Genomic DNA, 17,255 nt, shown 5'->3' on the forward strand with positions numbered 1-17,255 from the left:
TGGTGGCTGCTGCACGCAATGTTGATCGTAAACAGATCAAGCAACTGACAGAATCTATGGATGGAAGACTGTTGAGTGTCATCATAAAGAAAGGTGGCTATATTGGTCACTAATTTTTTGGGGTTTTGTTTTTGCATGTCAGAAATGTTTATTTCTAAATTTTGTGCAGTTATATTGGTTTACCTGGTGAAAATAAAGTGAGATGGGAATATATTTGGTTTTTATTAAGTTGCCTAATAATTCTGCACAGTAAGGCTGTGTGCACACGTTGCTAATTTTTTGCGTTTTTTTTCATGTTTTTTAACTATAAAAATGCTATAAAACTGCAAAAAAAGCATACATTATGCATCCCATCATTTAGAATGAATTCCGCAATTTTTGTGCACATGATGCGTTTTTTTTCTGCAAAAAAAACGCATTGCGGTAAAAAACACAGCATATTCATCAATTTTGCAGGTTTTTTTTTTGCGGATTTCCCACTATATAATGCATTGGGAAATGTCCGGAAAAATCCGCAAAAAAAACACACCAAAACGCGGTAAAAACGCATGCAGATTTCTAGTAGATTTCTTGCAGAAAATTTCAGGTTTTTCTCAGGAAATTTCTGCTAGAAATCCAGAACGTGTGCATATAGCCTAGTTACCTGCACAAACAGATAACCTTCTAAGATAGCCAAATCTAAAAAAAAACCAACTCCAACTTCCAAAAATATTAAGCTTTGATATTTATGAGTCTTTTGGGTTGATTGAGTACATAGTTGTTTATCAATAATAAAAATAATCCTCTAAAATACAACTTGCCGAATAATTCTGCACACAGTGTAGATTATTAACCCATTACTTGCCAGATTAGCAATTTTCATTTTTTTTTTTTAATGACAGATTTTTAATGATTTGGGTCCTAATGAATCAGAAACATAATTTGCAAAACTTTTTCAAGTACGGATTTTTCAGAAAAGGGCGTTCCAATATTCAATTAAAAATGACAATGAAATGATTTCCTATTTTGAAAACATTCATTTTACAAACACAACACAAAAAATAGGATCTAATTATAAAAATTATAAAATCTTAGTTGCTAGAAGCTAAAGATTAGGCGTCCCAAAAAAAGGACATTGGTAGATAATGGGATAACTCTACACATAACCCTGAAAACACCATACCCACCGTCGCAGTACTATGTTTTCTTCCTCAGGGATAGGGAGCTGGTCAGAGGGTAATCATGGAGGAAAACCTGTTAGAGGCTGCAAAAGTCTTAAGATTGGGGTGTACGTTCACCTTCTAGCAGGACAATGACCCTAAACATGTAGAAAAGCCGCGCAGACAACATCACGTGTTTCTCAACGCAAGCAATAAATAGCCAGGTCTTTCACCGGGAAGGAACAACCACGGGAAGGGCAGCATCCAAAAAGGAAAACCACCTATGCCAAAACATGGTATCCATCCACAGACAGCTGTTTCGGGGTATTTGCCCCTCATCAGTGTGGAGTAGGAAACTGGCTATTAGGAGCAGTGACTAGTAAAAGGACTATAAACCCTAATGACCCTAAACAAACTGCCAGAGCTACAATGGATGGTTTAGAATGATCAAAGCATATGTGTGTGAATGGCCCAGTCACAGTCCAGGACAAAATATCATTGAGAATCGGTGTCAAGACTGGAAAATTGCTGTTCACAGATGCTTTTCATCCAATCGCACTGAGCTAAAAAGGTAGTGACCTGTGCCGAAAATGTCACAAGTCGATAATGGGTTAAAGGGATTGCCTATGTAAAGACAGCCCTTTGTATGACAGCTGTATGAGACAACTTTAAGCTTTTAGAAGATTGGAAACTGAAAAAACATAGAAAACTGATGTCACTTTTGTTGACTCAAGTGGAACAAAAATTTTGTGACATTTCAAACTGTGCAAATTGTCTCTTCAGAGTGGAAGAGGACTAGAACTCAAGTGCAACCTAGAGGAAATAGCAATGTTAAAAGTCAATATCGACTCTCTTAATGAACCTTGTCACAAGACTTAGGATAAAAGTCAAAAGCAAAACCTCAATTTGCAAACAGCGTGTTTTGGGGTACTACCCTCGTCAGCGCAAAGTGTGAGATCTGGGTTGGCTGGGTGAGAGGTGTCCAACAGAGATCCTGGCGGAGACTGACACATTAAGCCTCACGTGACGAGCTGAGGAGAATTTAAAGCCGCAATGCTCCTCTGGGAAATATGCAAATTGTCTCTTCAGAGTGGAAGAAGACTAGAACTGTAGTGCCACTTATAGGAAGTAGCAACCCTAAAAGTCATTACTGACTCTAACAAGGCTCGTTAGAGAGTCGATATCAAATTTTTATGTGCCCACTTTGCAGAATGCTGCGGAAATGTCCGCAGCATTTTTGCAACTCCCTGCCGCAGGTAAAACGCATGCAGAATTGGCATGCGTTTTCCCGCAAAACACAAGCGTTTTTAGCTTCCAGAATGCTTGCATTTTCCCACCGATTTGAAGCATCGCTTGGAAAAGTTATTGACAGGTTGATCACACTTATCAAGCATAGTGCTTGACAAGTGTGACCAACTTTTTACTATTGATGCTGCCTAAGCAGCATCAATAGTAAAAGATAGAATGTTAAAAATAATAAAAAAATAAAAAATATTGTTATTCTCACCTTCCGACGGCCCCCGATCTCAGCGGTGCACCCGGTAAGTTCCGTTCCCAGGGATGCTTTGCGCAAAGGACCTCAGTGACGTCACGGTCGCGTGACCATGACGTCATCCCAGGTCCTTCGCGCAATGCATCCCTGGGAACGGAAGCCGCTGTATGCACCGCTGAGAGGTGGGAGGACTCCAGGGGCCATCAGAAGGTAAGCATATCCTTATTTTTTATTTTAATTCTTTTTTTTACAGACATATGGATCCCAGAGCCTGAAGGAGAGTCTCCTCTCCTCCAGACACTGGGTACCATCTGCACATGAAGCGCTCACTTTACGCATAGTAGGCATAGCCACATGCGTAAAGTGAGTGTTTCAATGCAATCCTATGGAGGCGGAAAAGCCGCAATCCCGCAGAAATAATGAACATGCTGTGGACTTTACCGCTATGCGATTCCGCAGTGGGAAAATCCGCAGCATGGACACAGCAACTGCGGAATCCCAAAGGATTGCATGCGAATGCGGTTTTAAAGCGTTTTTATTAGTGATGAGCAAATATACTTGTTACTTGAGATCTCTCGAGCATGCTCGGGGGTCCTCCGAGTATTTTTTAGTGCTCGGAGTTTTAGTTGATCTTGCTGCAGCTGAATGATTTACATCTGTTAGCCAGCATAAGTACATGCATGCTCGAGAAATCTCGAGTAATGAGTATATTCGCTCATCACTAGTTTTTATGCGTTTCCGCTGTGGCAAAAAGCGCGGTACACAGCCTTAAGATTGCTACGGTGGCATGTGAAAGATTGGCCACCCTTGCTCAAAATTGCTGTTATTATGAACAGTTATGCAAGTTGAAGATGAAATGGTCTCTAAAAGGGCTAAAGTTAAAAATTACAACTTTCCTTTGTATTTTAGGCAAAAAATAATAATATATATATATATATATATATATAGTCATTTTTTTTTTGTGTGTGTGTATATATATATATATATTTTTTTTTTAAGAATTCCAAAAGTAAAAATGGTCCGATGCAAAATTTTGGGCCCTTTCGGAGATTTGTGTGCTCAGATAATTTTGTTTCAGACCTTAAAGGGACTCTGTCACCTGAATTTGGAGATAACAATCTTCATCTATAGGGGCGGGGTTTTCGGGTGTTTGATTCACCCTTTCCTTACCCGCTGGCTGCATGCTGGCTGCAATATTGGATTGAAGTTCATTCTCTGTCCTCCGTAGTACATGCCTCCACAAGGCAATCTTGCCTTGCGCAGGCGTGTACTATGGAGGACAGAGAATGAACTTCAATCCAATATTACAGCCAGCATGCAGCCAGCCGGTAAGGAAAGGGTGAATCAAACACCCGAAAACCCCGCCCCTATGGCTGAAGATTGTTCCCTCCAAATTCAGGTGACAGAGTCCCTTTAACTACCCTGTTAGGGTTATGGCTTGCTCATCATCATCATTAGGAAAGGCCAGGTGATGCAAATTTTACAGCTTTATACAAACCCAGCCTCATCTAACCTTTTGCTAAAAAGCAGCAGCCATTTGTTCTTCTAAGCAGCTGCCTAGCACTCTGAAAATGGTGGAAGCCCACAAAGCAGGAGAAGGCTATAAGAAGGCTATAAGAAGATCGCCAACCTTTTTTTAAGTTGCCTTTTCCTCAGTTCAAAATGTAATTAAGAAATGGCAGTTTACAGGAACAGTGGAGATCAAGATAAGATCTGGAAGACCAAGCAAAATTTCAATGAGAGCTGCTCGTAGAATTGCTAGAAAGGCAAGTCAGAACCCCTGTTTGACTGCAAAAGACCTTCAGAAAGATGCAGCAGACCCTGGAGTTGTGGTACATTGTTATAAAAACATATAAACAAGAATTATGCATTTTGAAAACAAGTCATGTGGACCAATCAGGATAAAATAGAATGCTAAAAAGTGTGTGTGGAGTATAAAGGGCACAGAATTTCAGGAAAGGAACATCTTGCCAACCGCAAGTGGAACATTTGAGGAAGAATGAATTCAATGATATTTCAACAAATTCTTGATGCAAACATAACACCATATGTAAAAAAAAGCTGAAGTTGAAAAGAGGATGGCTTCTACACATGGATAATGATCCTAAATACACGTCAAAATCCACAATAGACTACCTCAAAAGGCGCAAGCTGAAGGTTTTTCAATGGCCCTCACAGTCCCCTGATTTGAACATCATTGAAAATGTGTGTCTAGACCTTAAAATAGCAGTGGACGCAAGACGACCCAGGAACCTCACAGAACTGGAAGATTTTTCCAAGGAATAATGGATAAAAATCCCTCAAACAAGAATTGAAATACTTGTCTGCATTTACAAGCCGTGATACTTGCAAGAGGGAGTGCTACTGGGTACTAACCATGCAGGGTGCCGAAACTTTTGCATCAGCCCATTTTCCCTTCTGCAATTTTTGAAGTGTCAAAAATTACAGATATATATATATACATATATAGATATATTTATATTTGCCTAAAATAGAAAGGAAATGTGTCATCTTTTACATCTTTAACGGTAATTTTGACCAGGGTTGGCCAAACTTTTACATGCCCTTGTGTATGAACGAGTAGGACAGGTGTGCAATATCAGCCATGCACACACAGATATTTGTAGACGTGATGCCACAAATCCTGCTCAACTCCCAATGCAGAAGTAGTTACCAGATTTCAAAATTGATGACCTATCCTTAGGACAGGCTATCAATATAACGTCAGTAGTGCCACGGCTCTCAGCATTCCTGAAGAATACTTGTTTCCCATAGTGGCTGTGCTCGATCTTGCAGCTTTATCCCATTCCTGTGAATAGCCGCCACTATTTTCTATGTTTTAACATTTTTGACATTTTTTCTCTTTTTTTTATCATTTAGGCCACATGAAACTTTCTGCAGTTACTTGAAGGGAGATCTACCAGATATATCAATGCTTGAGCTACATAAGCGATGCAAAAGGAGTGACCCAAATAGTGAAAGCGAAGATTCTGTGACCCCCAGTACCACGATGACTCCTGATTACATACAAGGAACGACAGAAGGCGTATTAACACCACGTACAATAGGACAGAAATATATTCTCACAGAAAACACTATAGATTTAATGACTACGGGTTTTGAAATAGACTCAACAACACAATCTGGTGTGGTCAGTCCAAACGTAAGCCCAAAGCGCAACAGCGAGTCCTCACCTAAAGAACTTACAGTGTCCATCAGCACCAGCGATGAACCAGGAACTCCACACAAGTTTCCGGACAGTGGAAGCTCTAATGGAAACCAAACAGAAATCCAACGAGACTACACAGAAGAATATGATGAAGAAAAGACTCAACCTAGTGTAACAATAGTAGGCGGCAAAATGGTGGCGTGTGACTATGACCATTGTAGACATCTTCAGGTTCCTTGCTCTGAGCTTCAATTACTAAAACCATGCTTGTGCCCTGGACTTTCAGGAGACCATATAATTCCAGACCCCCCGCTAGTACATGGAGTATTCGAGATAACAGACTCGTCGGCACAGATACTTTGGTGTGCCCCGAATTCCATAGTGGAAAAGTACCAGTTAGTTTATCAACCCGAGAGTGGCGTGAATGAAACGGTTGATAACATTTACGTGACAATGAGAGAGTACACTCTGTATAACCTAGCGCCATTTACTACATATACCGTGTGTGTATTGGCTTTTAATAAGAAAGGGCACAGTGCTCCAACAAACGGCTCGAGAACTCCCTGCGCTGAATTCAGGACCAGACCCAGTTACATCCTCCTCCTGTCCATATTAAGTGCTCTCGGAGGCTTGTTTCTGGTCACCATTGCGGTGCTCTCTGCTTGCCTACACAAAGCCTGTAGAAATAGCTTTGTCAGTAAGTACGATACTCGCCTTGTGTCCTATAAGAACCCCGCATTTGAGTATCAGTGTACCATCCCATCTTATCATTAAAGTCTTGTTACAAACCTCATTCTGTGGAGCAATTTCTTTCTTAATGGGAATCTGTCACCAGGTTTTTGCTATCCCATTTGAGAGCAGCACAATGTAGGGGCAGAGATCCCGATTCAAGCAATGTGTCACTTACTGGGTTTTCATAAAACAGTGATGTTATCAGCAGGTAATTACCACTAGAGGACAAATAAACCTGACGCCATGTAGTCAATGATCTGCTGAAAGCCTAGCAGTGCTCTGAATGCTGTGCTATGTATAACCCCACCCACACCACTGATTGGCAGCCTACGGACAATGCACAGAGAAAGCTGCCAATCAGAGTTGTGGGCGGGGATATACAGAGCACAGCATTCAGAGAATGGGTAAATCTGCAGAAGATAAAACAATGATTTTATTAAACCTGGCCTGGTAACAAATTCCCTTTAAGTGAAATGTGATTTTGTTAATTACGAGGCTAAGGAGTTTCCATAAAAGTGGAAACTAGATTATATCCCTTTAGAAACCAAGAATTTGTCAGTTAAGAGGGTAATTTTGGTCTGTGTGCACAACGGTCTACACACAGACCAATGTAGGGTAATGAATCAATTTTCAAGAGAGATGCGTCACATGTAGATTTGGAATACAGTGTGAAAGCCACATTGTAAATGGATATGCAATGGATTTAAAATCCACAAACATTTTTTTTTTCAATGTGTAGATGAGATTTTGTACAATTTTTTCCACTTTTGGTTGGGGCCAACAGTCTAATGTGTATGGGAGTCACAAACAATTTATTGTCAAGGAAAATATCAATCTGGCATGTATGATTTCAGCCTGTTGATTGTATGGTTTACCAGAGATTAGTCGCAGACAGAGATGAATGTCGGCATGAGAAAACAATCGCAGGAGTTAATCCGATGATCGGACCACACTCACCTATTAAAGTCTAGTCGATCAGTGGCGGTGCCAGTTATCGGACTCCAACAATCTCATACTGACGGCCTAGCCCCATCTATAGTTCAACCGTTGACAAGCAATTTAATGGAAATGTGTAATCAAAAATGGACTATTGTTTTAATCTGTTTTAGGCAAATTTGTTAATTTTTTACAGTAATCTAAAAAAAAAAATAATTTGTTTATATGTTCTCTAGAAAGAAACAAAAAAAATTCTTGCTTTGGTCACATTGACCAGTAGTCTCAATGCTACACCCCTGTATCCTGTTGGGCACAGACGACAGCAGCAATAGACTGACTCGGACCCTGCGGAGTACGGACGTCTATGGAAATGTAGAATGAGCATGTTCTTATTAGGGCACAGATCATTGTGAATGGAGGGGGAAGAGGTGTTATGATTAGGTAATTCAGAACCACAATGGACCTGGTGGTTAAGAGCACACAAGTGACCTGATAGTTACAAATAAAATAGGACAAGCTCTGAGACGTGGGAACTCTGCTGACCGCAATCCCTAATCCTATCATACCACACTAGAGGTAGCCGTGGATTGCGCCTAACGCTCCCTATGCAACTCGGCACAGCCTGAGAAACTAGCTAGCCCTGAAGACAGAAAAATAAGCCTACCTTGCCTCAGAGAAATTCCCCAAAGGAAAAGGCAGCCCCCCACATATAATGACTGTGAGTTAAGATGAAAATACAAACACAGAGATGAAATACATTTTAGCAAAGTGAGGCCCGACTTACTGAATACAGGTCCTTCTCAAAAAATTAGCATATAGTGTTAAATTTCATTATTTACCATAATGAAATGATTACAATTAAACTTTCATATATTATAGATTCATTATCCACCAACTGAAATTTGTCAGGTCTTTTATTGTTTTAATACTGATGATTTTGGCATACAACTCCTGATAACCCAAAAAACCTGTCTCAATAAATTAGCATATTTCACCCATCCAATCAAATAAAAGTGTTTTTTAATAACAAACAAAAAAACCAACAAATAATAATGTTCAGTTATGCACTCAATACTTGGTCGGGAATCCTTTGGCAGAAATGACTGCTTCAATGCGGCGTGGCATGGAGGCAATCAGCCTGTGACACTGCTGAGATGTTATGGAGGCCCAGGATGCTTCAATAGCGGCCTTAAGCTCATCCAGAGTGTTGGGTCTTGCGTCTCTCAACTTTCTCTTCACAATATCCCACAGATTCTCTATGGGGTTCAGGTCAGGAGAGTTGGCAGGCCAATTGAGCACAGTAATACCATGGTCAGTAAACCATTTACCAGTGGTTTTGGCACTGTGAGCAGGTGCCAGGTCGTGCTGAAAAATGAAATCTTCATCTCCATAAAGCATTTCAGCCGATGGAAGCATGAAGTGCTCCAAAATCTCCTGATAGCTAGCTGCATTGACCCTGCCCTTGATGAAACACAGTGGACCAACACCAGCAGCTGACATGGCACCCCACACCATCACTGACTGTGGGTACTTGACACTGGACTTCAGGCATTTTGGCATTTCCTTCTCCCCAGTCTTCCTCCAGACTCTGGCACCTTGATTTCCGAATGACATGCAAAATTTGCTTTCATCAGAAAAAAGTACTTGGGACCACTTAGCAACAGTCCAGTGCTGCTTCTCTGTAGCTCAAAATTGGCTTTACCTGGGGAATGCGGCACCTGTAGCCCATTTCCTGCACACGCCTGTGCACGGTGGCTCTGGATGTTTCCACACCAGACTCAGTCCACTGCTTCCTCAGGTTCCCCAAGGTCTGGAATCGGTCCTTCTCCACAATCTTCCTCAGGGTCCGGTCTCCTCTTCTCGTTGTACAGCGTTTTCTGCCACATTGTTTCCTTCCAACAGACTTACCATTGAGGTGCCTTGATACAGCACTCTGGGAACAGCCTATTTGTTGAGAAATTTCTTTCTGGGTCTTACCCTCTTGCTTGAGGGTGTCAATGATGGCCTTCTTGACATCTGTCAGGTCGCTAGTCTTACCCATGATGGGGGTTTTGAGTAATGAACCAGGCAGGGAGTTTATAAAAGCCTCAGGTATCTTTTGCATGTGTTTAGAGTTAATTAGTTGATTCAGAAGATTGGGGTAATAGGTCGTTTAGAGAACCTTTTCTTGATATGCTAATTTATTGAGACAGGTTTTTTGGGTTATCAGGAGTTGTATGCCAAAATCATCAGTATTAAAACAATAAAAGACCTGACAAATTTCAGTTGGTGGATAATGAATCTATAATATATAAAAGTTTAATTGTAATCATTACATTATGGTAAATAATGAAATTTAACACTATATGCTAATTTTTTGAGAAGGACCTGTAGACCGAGGATAGGAAAGAGAGCTTTGCGGTCAACACAAAAACCTACAAACAACCACGCAGAGGGGCAAAAAGACCCTCCGCACCGACTAACGGTACGGAGGTGCTCCCTCTGCGTCTCAGAGCTTCCAGCAAGCAAGAAAAACCAAAATAGCAAGCTGGACAGAAAATATAGCAACAAAAGTAACACAAGCAGAACTTAGCTTATGCTGAGCAGACTGTTGTGAATTCTGTGGCAGAGCTCCCTCCTGTGGTCACAAGTGGTACTTCGGCTGATTCTCTCTGCTCAGGTGATGTGGTGAAGTCGTTAGGTGCTGCTCTATTTAACTCCACCTTGTGCTTTGATCCTGGCCTCCAGTCAATGTTCTAGTATTGGACCTGTTTCCTCCTGGATCGTTCTGTGGCCTGCTGCTCTGCATAGCTAAGTTCCGCTTTGCTATTTTGTTTGCTGTTTTTTTCTGTCCAGCTTGTATATTTGTTTTTTCCTGCTTGCTGGGAGCTCTGGGACGCAGAGGGTGTACCTCCGTGCCGTTAGTTCGGTACGGAGGGTCTTTCTGCCCCCTTTGCGTGGTCTTTGTAGGGTTTTGTGTTGACCGCAAAGTTACCTTTCTATCCTCGCTCTGTTTAGAAAGTCGGGCCTCACTTTGCTAAATCTATTTCATCTCTACGTTTGTCTTTTCATCTTTACTCACAGTCATTATATGTGGGGGCTGCCTTTTCCTTTGGGGTATTTCTCTGAGGCAAGGTAGGCTTATTTTCTATCTTCAGGCTAGCTAGTTTCTCAGGCTGTGCCGAGTTGCATAGGGAGCGTTAGGCGCAATCCACGGCTGCCTTTAGTGTGTTGGAGAGGATTAGGGATTGCGGTCAGCAGAGTTTCCACGTCTCAGAGCTCGTTCTATGTTTTTGGGTTATTGTCAGGTCACTGTATGTGCTCTGACATCAATGTCCATTGTGGTACTGAATCACCTTTTCATGACAGCAGACAGGCCACAGGAACGATCCAGGAGAAAGCAAGACCAATACTGGAACATTGACTGGAGGCCAGGATCAAAGCACTAGGTGGAGTTAAATAGAGCAGCACCTAACGACTTAACCTCATCACCTGAGGAGGGAAACTCAGAAGCCGCAGTACCACTCACATCCACCAACGAAAGCCCAAAGACAGAATCAGCCGAAGTACCACTTATGACCACAGGAGGGAGCTTGACCACAGAATTCACAACAAAGAGGTGAGCTGTGACCTTCACCGATTCTGAATGGCGGATCCTGTTTTTTTTCTCTACAGTATATACAGAGGTTAGCGGTCATTGTAATCATGTCTGCAAAGACCGTGACTGCTGAAGTCATTTCAAATTTAGATTTAGCTGCAAAAAAAATTGAGGATAGAAAACTGAAAAACCCACATCAAAATTTAAAATGAATATAGTTAACACAAGAAATCCTGAATGATAACACATTTTCTTTAAATGTGTTCTCTGACGCCTAAACTGTGGGGAGAAGCACTGGAGACATTGCATGAACAGGTAGGGTGCATTCATCCTATTCTAATGACAGGCGAGAAAAAGCTGCCGTGCACGCCCCCTACTAATGCGGCATCGTCAGTGCACCTTTTTAATGTTCGTGCATTTTGGTTATTCCAACAAGCAAGTGACAAGGTGCAAGACTCCACTGACACTTTTTGGAGGAGAAAAGTGTGTGGGGGGTGGGATATATACCTCCCTGGATTTTAGGGCACTTTTAAATCCAAAATCTACATCCTCTAATGCAGAGGTCTTCCGACTTTTACGCTTAGCAAACACACAGCGAAATCATTACGTGGAACATTTTCCATTTACTGCACGGTTAAAGAGGTTTTTAAAACTGAAATGAAGAATGTGACAGCATGTGATGCGCTCACTGTGACTATTAATCCTGCAGGTGAACGGTCACTCACATAACTACATGAAGATGATATACCGTACATAACTTCGTCCGGTAACGAGTTCAAACAGGTGCAATTAATACAGGTAAGGCTACGTTCACACTAGCGTTCGGCTAGTGTGCGTCGCTTTAGCGTCGGGCGACGCACGCGTCATGCGCCCCTATGTTTAACATGGGGGACGCATGCGTTTTTGCTTGTTGCGTTTTCCGACACGTGTGTCTTTTTTGACGCTAGCATCGGACCAAGAAAACGCTACAAGTTGCATTTTTCTTGCGTCCGATTTTCGTCAAAAAACGACGCACGCGTCGAAAAACGCAGCGTTCGGTGCGTTGTGCGTCGCCGACGCAGCGGTGCACAACGCTAGTGTGAACGTAGCCTAATGAGTGCAGAGTAGGAGGCTTTTTAAAGAAAAACTAACAGGACTGTGAGAGCCAGAATTCTTGCTGGTTGGTAGAGGATCAAATACTTATTTCATGCAATAAAATGAAATTTAATTATGTAAAAATCATACAATGTGATTTTGTTTTTTTATTTTTAGATTCTATCTCTTAACAGTTGAAGTGTACCTACGATAAAAATTAGAGACCTCTCCATTCTTTGTAGATGGGAAAATCAGCAGTGTATCAAATACTTATTTTCCCCACTGTTCATTGGCAGCTTTCTGTGGACAATAAATATTCACAGAAAGCTGTCAATCAGCGGTGTGGGTGGCGTTATAAAGAGCTCAGCATTCAGAGCTTTGCTAGATCCAAACCAGAGAAACATGGATTTTTGTGTTACTCACCGTAAAATCCTTTTCTCCGAGTCATTCATTGGGGGACACAGGACTGTGGGTGTATGCTACTGCCGCCAGGAGGCTGACACTGAGTAGATAAAAAAAAATTAGCTCCTCCTCTGACATATACACCCTGACACTGGCCGAGACAGCTCCAGTTTGGTGCAAAAGCAGTAGGAGAGAAAGTAAAACAGCATTAATATAGAGACAACATGTCTAGAATGACTCCACCGGCTAAAAAGAGATAATCAATAAAAATAAGTGTTGGGAGCTGTGTCCCCCAATGAACGACTCGGAGAAAAGGATTTTACGGTAACACAAAAATCCATGTTTCTCCTTCGTCTCATTGGGGGACACAGGACTGTGGGATGTCCCAAAGCAGTCCCTGGGTTGAAAGAAAACCCAGCTGAATAAGGTCCTAGGCACTTACCGCCTATAGGTGTGCTACCGCTGCCTGAAGAATCCTTCTACCAAGACTTGCATCTGCAGAGGCCTGAGTATGGATGTTATAGTGGTTGGCAAAGGTGTGCAGACTGGACCAGGTTGTGGCCTAGCAAACCTGTTCTGCTGATGCCTGGTGCCGAAGCGCCCAGGAAGCCCCCACTGCTCGAGTGGAGTGCGCCTTGATCCCAGCCGGGACGACCGTACCTTTGATACGGTAGGCTTCCTGAATAGTTGATCGTATCCATCTGGCTAAGGTAGATTATGAGGCCGCAAGTCCCTTCCTACGACCCTGAGGAAGAACGAACAGAACATCTGTCTGACGAAAAGATGCAGTCCTTGAAACGTATCTCCTCAGAGCTCTCACTAGATCCAACGTATGGAGAGCTTTTTCTACACGATGCGCTGGTGCTGGACAAAAGGAAGGTAAGACAATATCCTCGTTAATGGGGAACGAGGAAACCACCTTTGGCAAGAAGGAAGGTACTGGCCTGAGCACAACCTTATCTTGATGAAACCTTAAATACGGAACCTGGCAGGACAGGGCCGCCAGCTCTGAAACCCGTCTAATGGAGGTTATGGCCACCAAAAACACAACATTCCAAGAGAGGTACGATAAAGAGACATCTTGAAGAGGCTCAAAAGGAGCCTCCTGTAGTGCACTTAAGACCAGATTAAGGTCCCAAGCTTCTAGGGGGGCCCTATAAGGCGGTACCTTGTGAGAAACTCCGTGTAAAAAAGTTTTTACCAACAGATTGATAGCTATTTTACGCTGAAAGAGTACCAACAAAGCTGATATTTGTCTTCTGAGGGTACTAGGTGCGAGGCCCGAACCCAGGCCGGCCTGAAGAAATGCTAGGATATTAGGAATGGAGAAATGAAGAGGGGGAAGACTTTGTTTCCTGCACCATGAAAGGTAAACCTTCCAGGAGTTGTGATAAATTCGCGCTGAGGTGGCTTTCCGGGCGCTAATCATAGTAGCAGCAACTTTCTCAGAAAATCCGGCCTGCGTCAGAATCCAAGATTCAACGGCCAAACTGTCAAACGCAGAGCCTCTAAGTTCTGGTGGAATATCGGACCTTGTGACAGAAGATCCGGACGGGTTGGCAGCCGCCAAGGAGCTTCGGCGAGCAACTGCACCAGGTCTGCGTACCATGACCGACGAGGCCAATCTGGGGCCACTAGAATTGCAGGAACTCCCTCTAACTTGACCTTCCTGACCACCTTCGGGAGTAGTGCCAGAGGGGAAAACAGATATGGGAGCTGAAACTGGTTCCAGGGTAGAACTAATGCATCCACCGCGATTGCCTGTGGATCTCGATACCGGGCGACGAACCTGGGTACCTTGGCATTCAATCCTGAGGCCATTAGATCCACGTCCGGGGTTCCCCAACGCTGGCATATCTGCAAAAAAATATTGGGATGGAGAGACCATTCCACGGACGCAATGCCCTGCCTGCTGAGACAGTCTGCTGCCCAATTTTCCTTGCCCGGAATATGAACCGCCGAGATAACAGAGTGGTTCCTCTCGGCCCAGCAGAGGACTTGTTTCACCTCGTGCATGGCTGCCCTGCTGCGGATGCCTCCCTGGTGATTTATGTATGCCACCGCCGTGGCATTGTCTGATTGGATCCTGACCGGGTGGCCTGCCAGAAAGGGATGAAAGTGCTGCAGAGTCAGCTGAATTGCCCGAATCTCCAACAGGTTGATCAGAAAGATTGACTCCCTTGAGAACCAGAGTCCCTGGGCTGTGTGGTGACAAAATACTGCTCCCCAACCGAGCAGGCTGGCAGCCGTTGTGACCACCAGCCAATGGGCTGGGGGAAAAGGCTTCCCCTGCTGCAGAGAGGGACTCATTGTCCACCATGTCAGTGCTTGTCTGACCTGGGAAGACAGACGACACCTGAGATTGAGAGAGGATGGACTTTTGTCCCAGGATGTTAAGAGCGCGTGTTGGAGAGGGCAAAGATGTAGCTGCGCAAAAGGCACTGCTTCTATTGCTGCCACCATCTTTCTTAGGACCTTCATGCAAAACCTGATCGTGTGGATGCCTGGTTGGCGAAGAACCCTCACCTCCTGCCGGAGGGTCAGTACCTTGTTCTGGGGAAGGACCGTCAGACCTAAGGAGGTGTCAAAGATCATCCCTAGAAAAGAAATTTTCCGGGATGGCACCAGAGACAACTTCTTTAAATTCACTAGCCACCCTAGGCGAGACAGAGTGTCCATAGTAATGTTGACATTCTCCTCGCATGCCTGAAAAGTTGAACCTTTTACCAAAAGGTCATCTAAATATGGCATGATGACTATGCCCCGAGAATGCAGAATAGACACAACTGTTGCCATTACCTTTGTGAATATTCTGGGAGCAGCGGCAAGCCCGAAGGGCAAGGCTGTGAACTGGAAATGCCGATGGTCTATGGAAAAGCGTAGGAACTTTTGATGCGAAGGAAATATGGGAATATGAAGATAGGCATCTTGAATATCTATAGAGGCTAGGAATTGTCCCTTTTCCATAGCCGAAATGACTGACAGGAGGGATTCCATGCGGAACTGACAAATGCAGACAAATTTGTTTAAACACTTTAGGTCCAGAATGGGCCTTACTGTTCCGTCCTTTTTGGGAACGATGAACAGGTTGGAATAAAACCCCTGAAACCTTTGTTCCCTTGGGACGGGAGAAATGACAGCTTTGACCAACGCTTGCATACGGGTTTTTGAACTGGGGAGACGGGATGGTAAAAACCGGCTCGGGGGAAGAGAGAGAAACTCTATCTTGTACCCTGAAGACACCAGATCTCTTACCCATCTGTCGGAAACGACGGTGAGACAAGACTGATGAAACAAGAGCAGACGACCGCCTACTCTGTTGGAAACGAGCCGAGAATGCCTCCAGTCATTTGGCTGAGGACCGAAGGGATCTAGATCCCCTTGACCTTGGCCATTGGGACCGCATTCTTCCCAATGGGTTGGCTCTATATGAGACCTGATGGTCTCTGTCCTGACTAGACCGACCGGGTTTGCCACTGTGGCCCACCTGGAGTTAAGAAAGGGCTTAAACCTCGCCTGAAATTGGCGACAAAACGGCTGTTTAACGTTTTGCTGTGGGAGAAAATTATTCTTTCCTCCTATGGTATCTGAAATGAATTGATACAACTTTTCGCCAAAAAGTCGGCCGCTCTGATAGGGGAGACTTGTAAGAGATTTCTTTGAAGTAGCGTTTGCCCGCCAAGTTCTCAACCACAGAGCCCTTCTAATGGATACTGCATTAGCAGCTGCTAATGCAGCACAATTTGCTGCATCCAGGAATGAATTGATCAGGTAACTTCCGGCTAAAGCTATCTGATTTGACATTTCCATCACATCTATCGGTAATCCTCTATCCTGAATAACCTTGGTCAAAGACTGACCAGGATATCATGGCTTTGGCTACCCAGGTCGCCGCAAACGAGGGCGCGAGAGCTGAGCCAGAGGCCTCAAAAACAGAACGAGCTAGACTCTCTATGAGCCGATCCGTTGGATCCCTAATAGAGGAACCATTGGGCAGGGATAAGAGAGTATTAGAAGCCAACCGAGAAACAGGTGGATCTACCGCAGGAGATTCCACCCAGTTTTTACGTAACTCAGGGGAAAAAGGATATCTTGCACTTAGAGCCTTTTGACCCGAGAAGCGCCTGTCCGGCCTTTCCATGTGGCGCTGGACTAGGTCCTCAAATTCAGGATGAGCGGAAAAAATTCTATGAGGCTGCTTGAACCTCTTAAAAGATACCTTATCACCGGAAGTCAAGGTGGCTTCGTCCTCCACTCCCAAGGTTTGATTAACGGCCTCGATGATGCTGTCTACTGACTCCTGGTAATCAGGAGCCTCTAAATCGAGAGAACCCTTGGAGTCATAATCCGAACCATGTTCACTCACCTTTGCAGGAGAGGGAGAACGGGACACGGAACTCCAGGATGCAGATGCACCTGACGGACCAGGAGACGCTGTATGGGTTCGTTTCCCCTGCGTCTGCCTAGAGGGAGCGCGGCCCCTGCTGTCCGGAGGTTCCTGTGAACCGGAGTATTTTTCTAAGACAGATGAACCGTCGTCCCTGGCCCCAGCCAGGGTCTGGAGGGAATCGTTCGCCTTAGTTAAGGACGACATAGACTGTGTCAAGGATGCGACCCATTCAGGGGGGGACACCGCTGTCTGTCTCAGATACAGGCGCACTGGACAAAGACACAGGGGAGGGCTCCTGAGCGCGCTCGGAAGCGCAGGCCTCACAGAGACGGTTGCTCTGGGCA

The 17,255-nt window shown here is 44.0% G+C and overlaps 1 protein-coding gene across 1 annotated transcript in view; it reads left to right on the forward strand.

Annotated features, from left to right (window-relative positions):
• LRRN4 (leucine rich repeat neuronal 4) overlaps nt 1–6,593 on the forward strand; it is a 34,919-nt gene extending 28,326 nt beyond the window's left edge. The window contains exon 5 of the mRNA XM_069768821.1: nt 5,512–6,593. Within this exon, the coding sequence (XP_069624922.1) occupies nt 5,512–6,574 (1,063 nt within the window). The 3' untranslated portion in view covers nt 6,575–6,593. The remainder of the gene's footprint in view (nt 1–5,511) is intronic.
• The last annotated feature ends 10,662 nt before the right edge of the window (nt 6,594–17,255 follow it).

This window comes from Ranitomeya imitator, chromosome 5, assembly GCF_032444005.1.
Source record: "Ranitomeya imitator isolate aRanImi1 chromosome 5, aRanImi1.pri, whole genome shotgun sequence".
Lineage (NCBI taxonomy): Eukaryota > Metazoa > Chordata > Amphibia > Anura > Dendrobatidae > Ranitomeya > Ranitomeya imitator.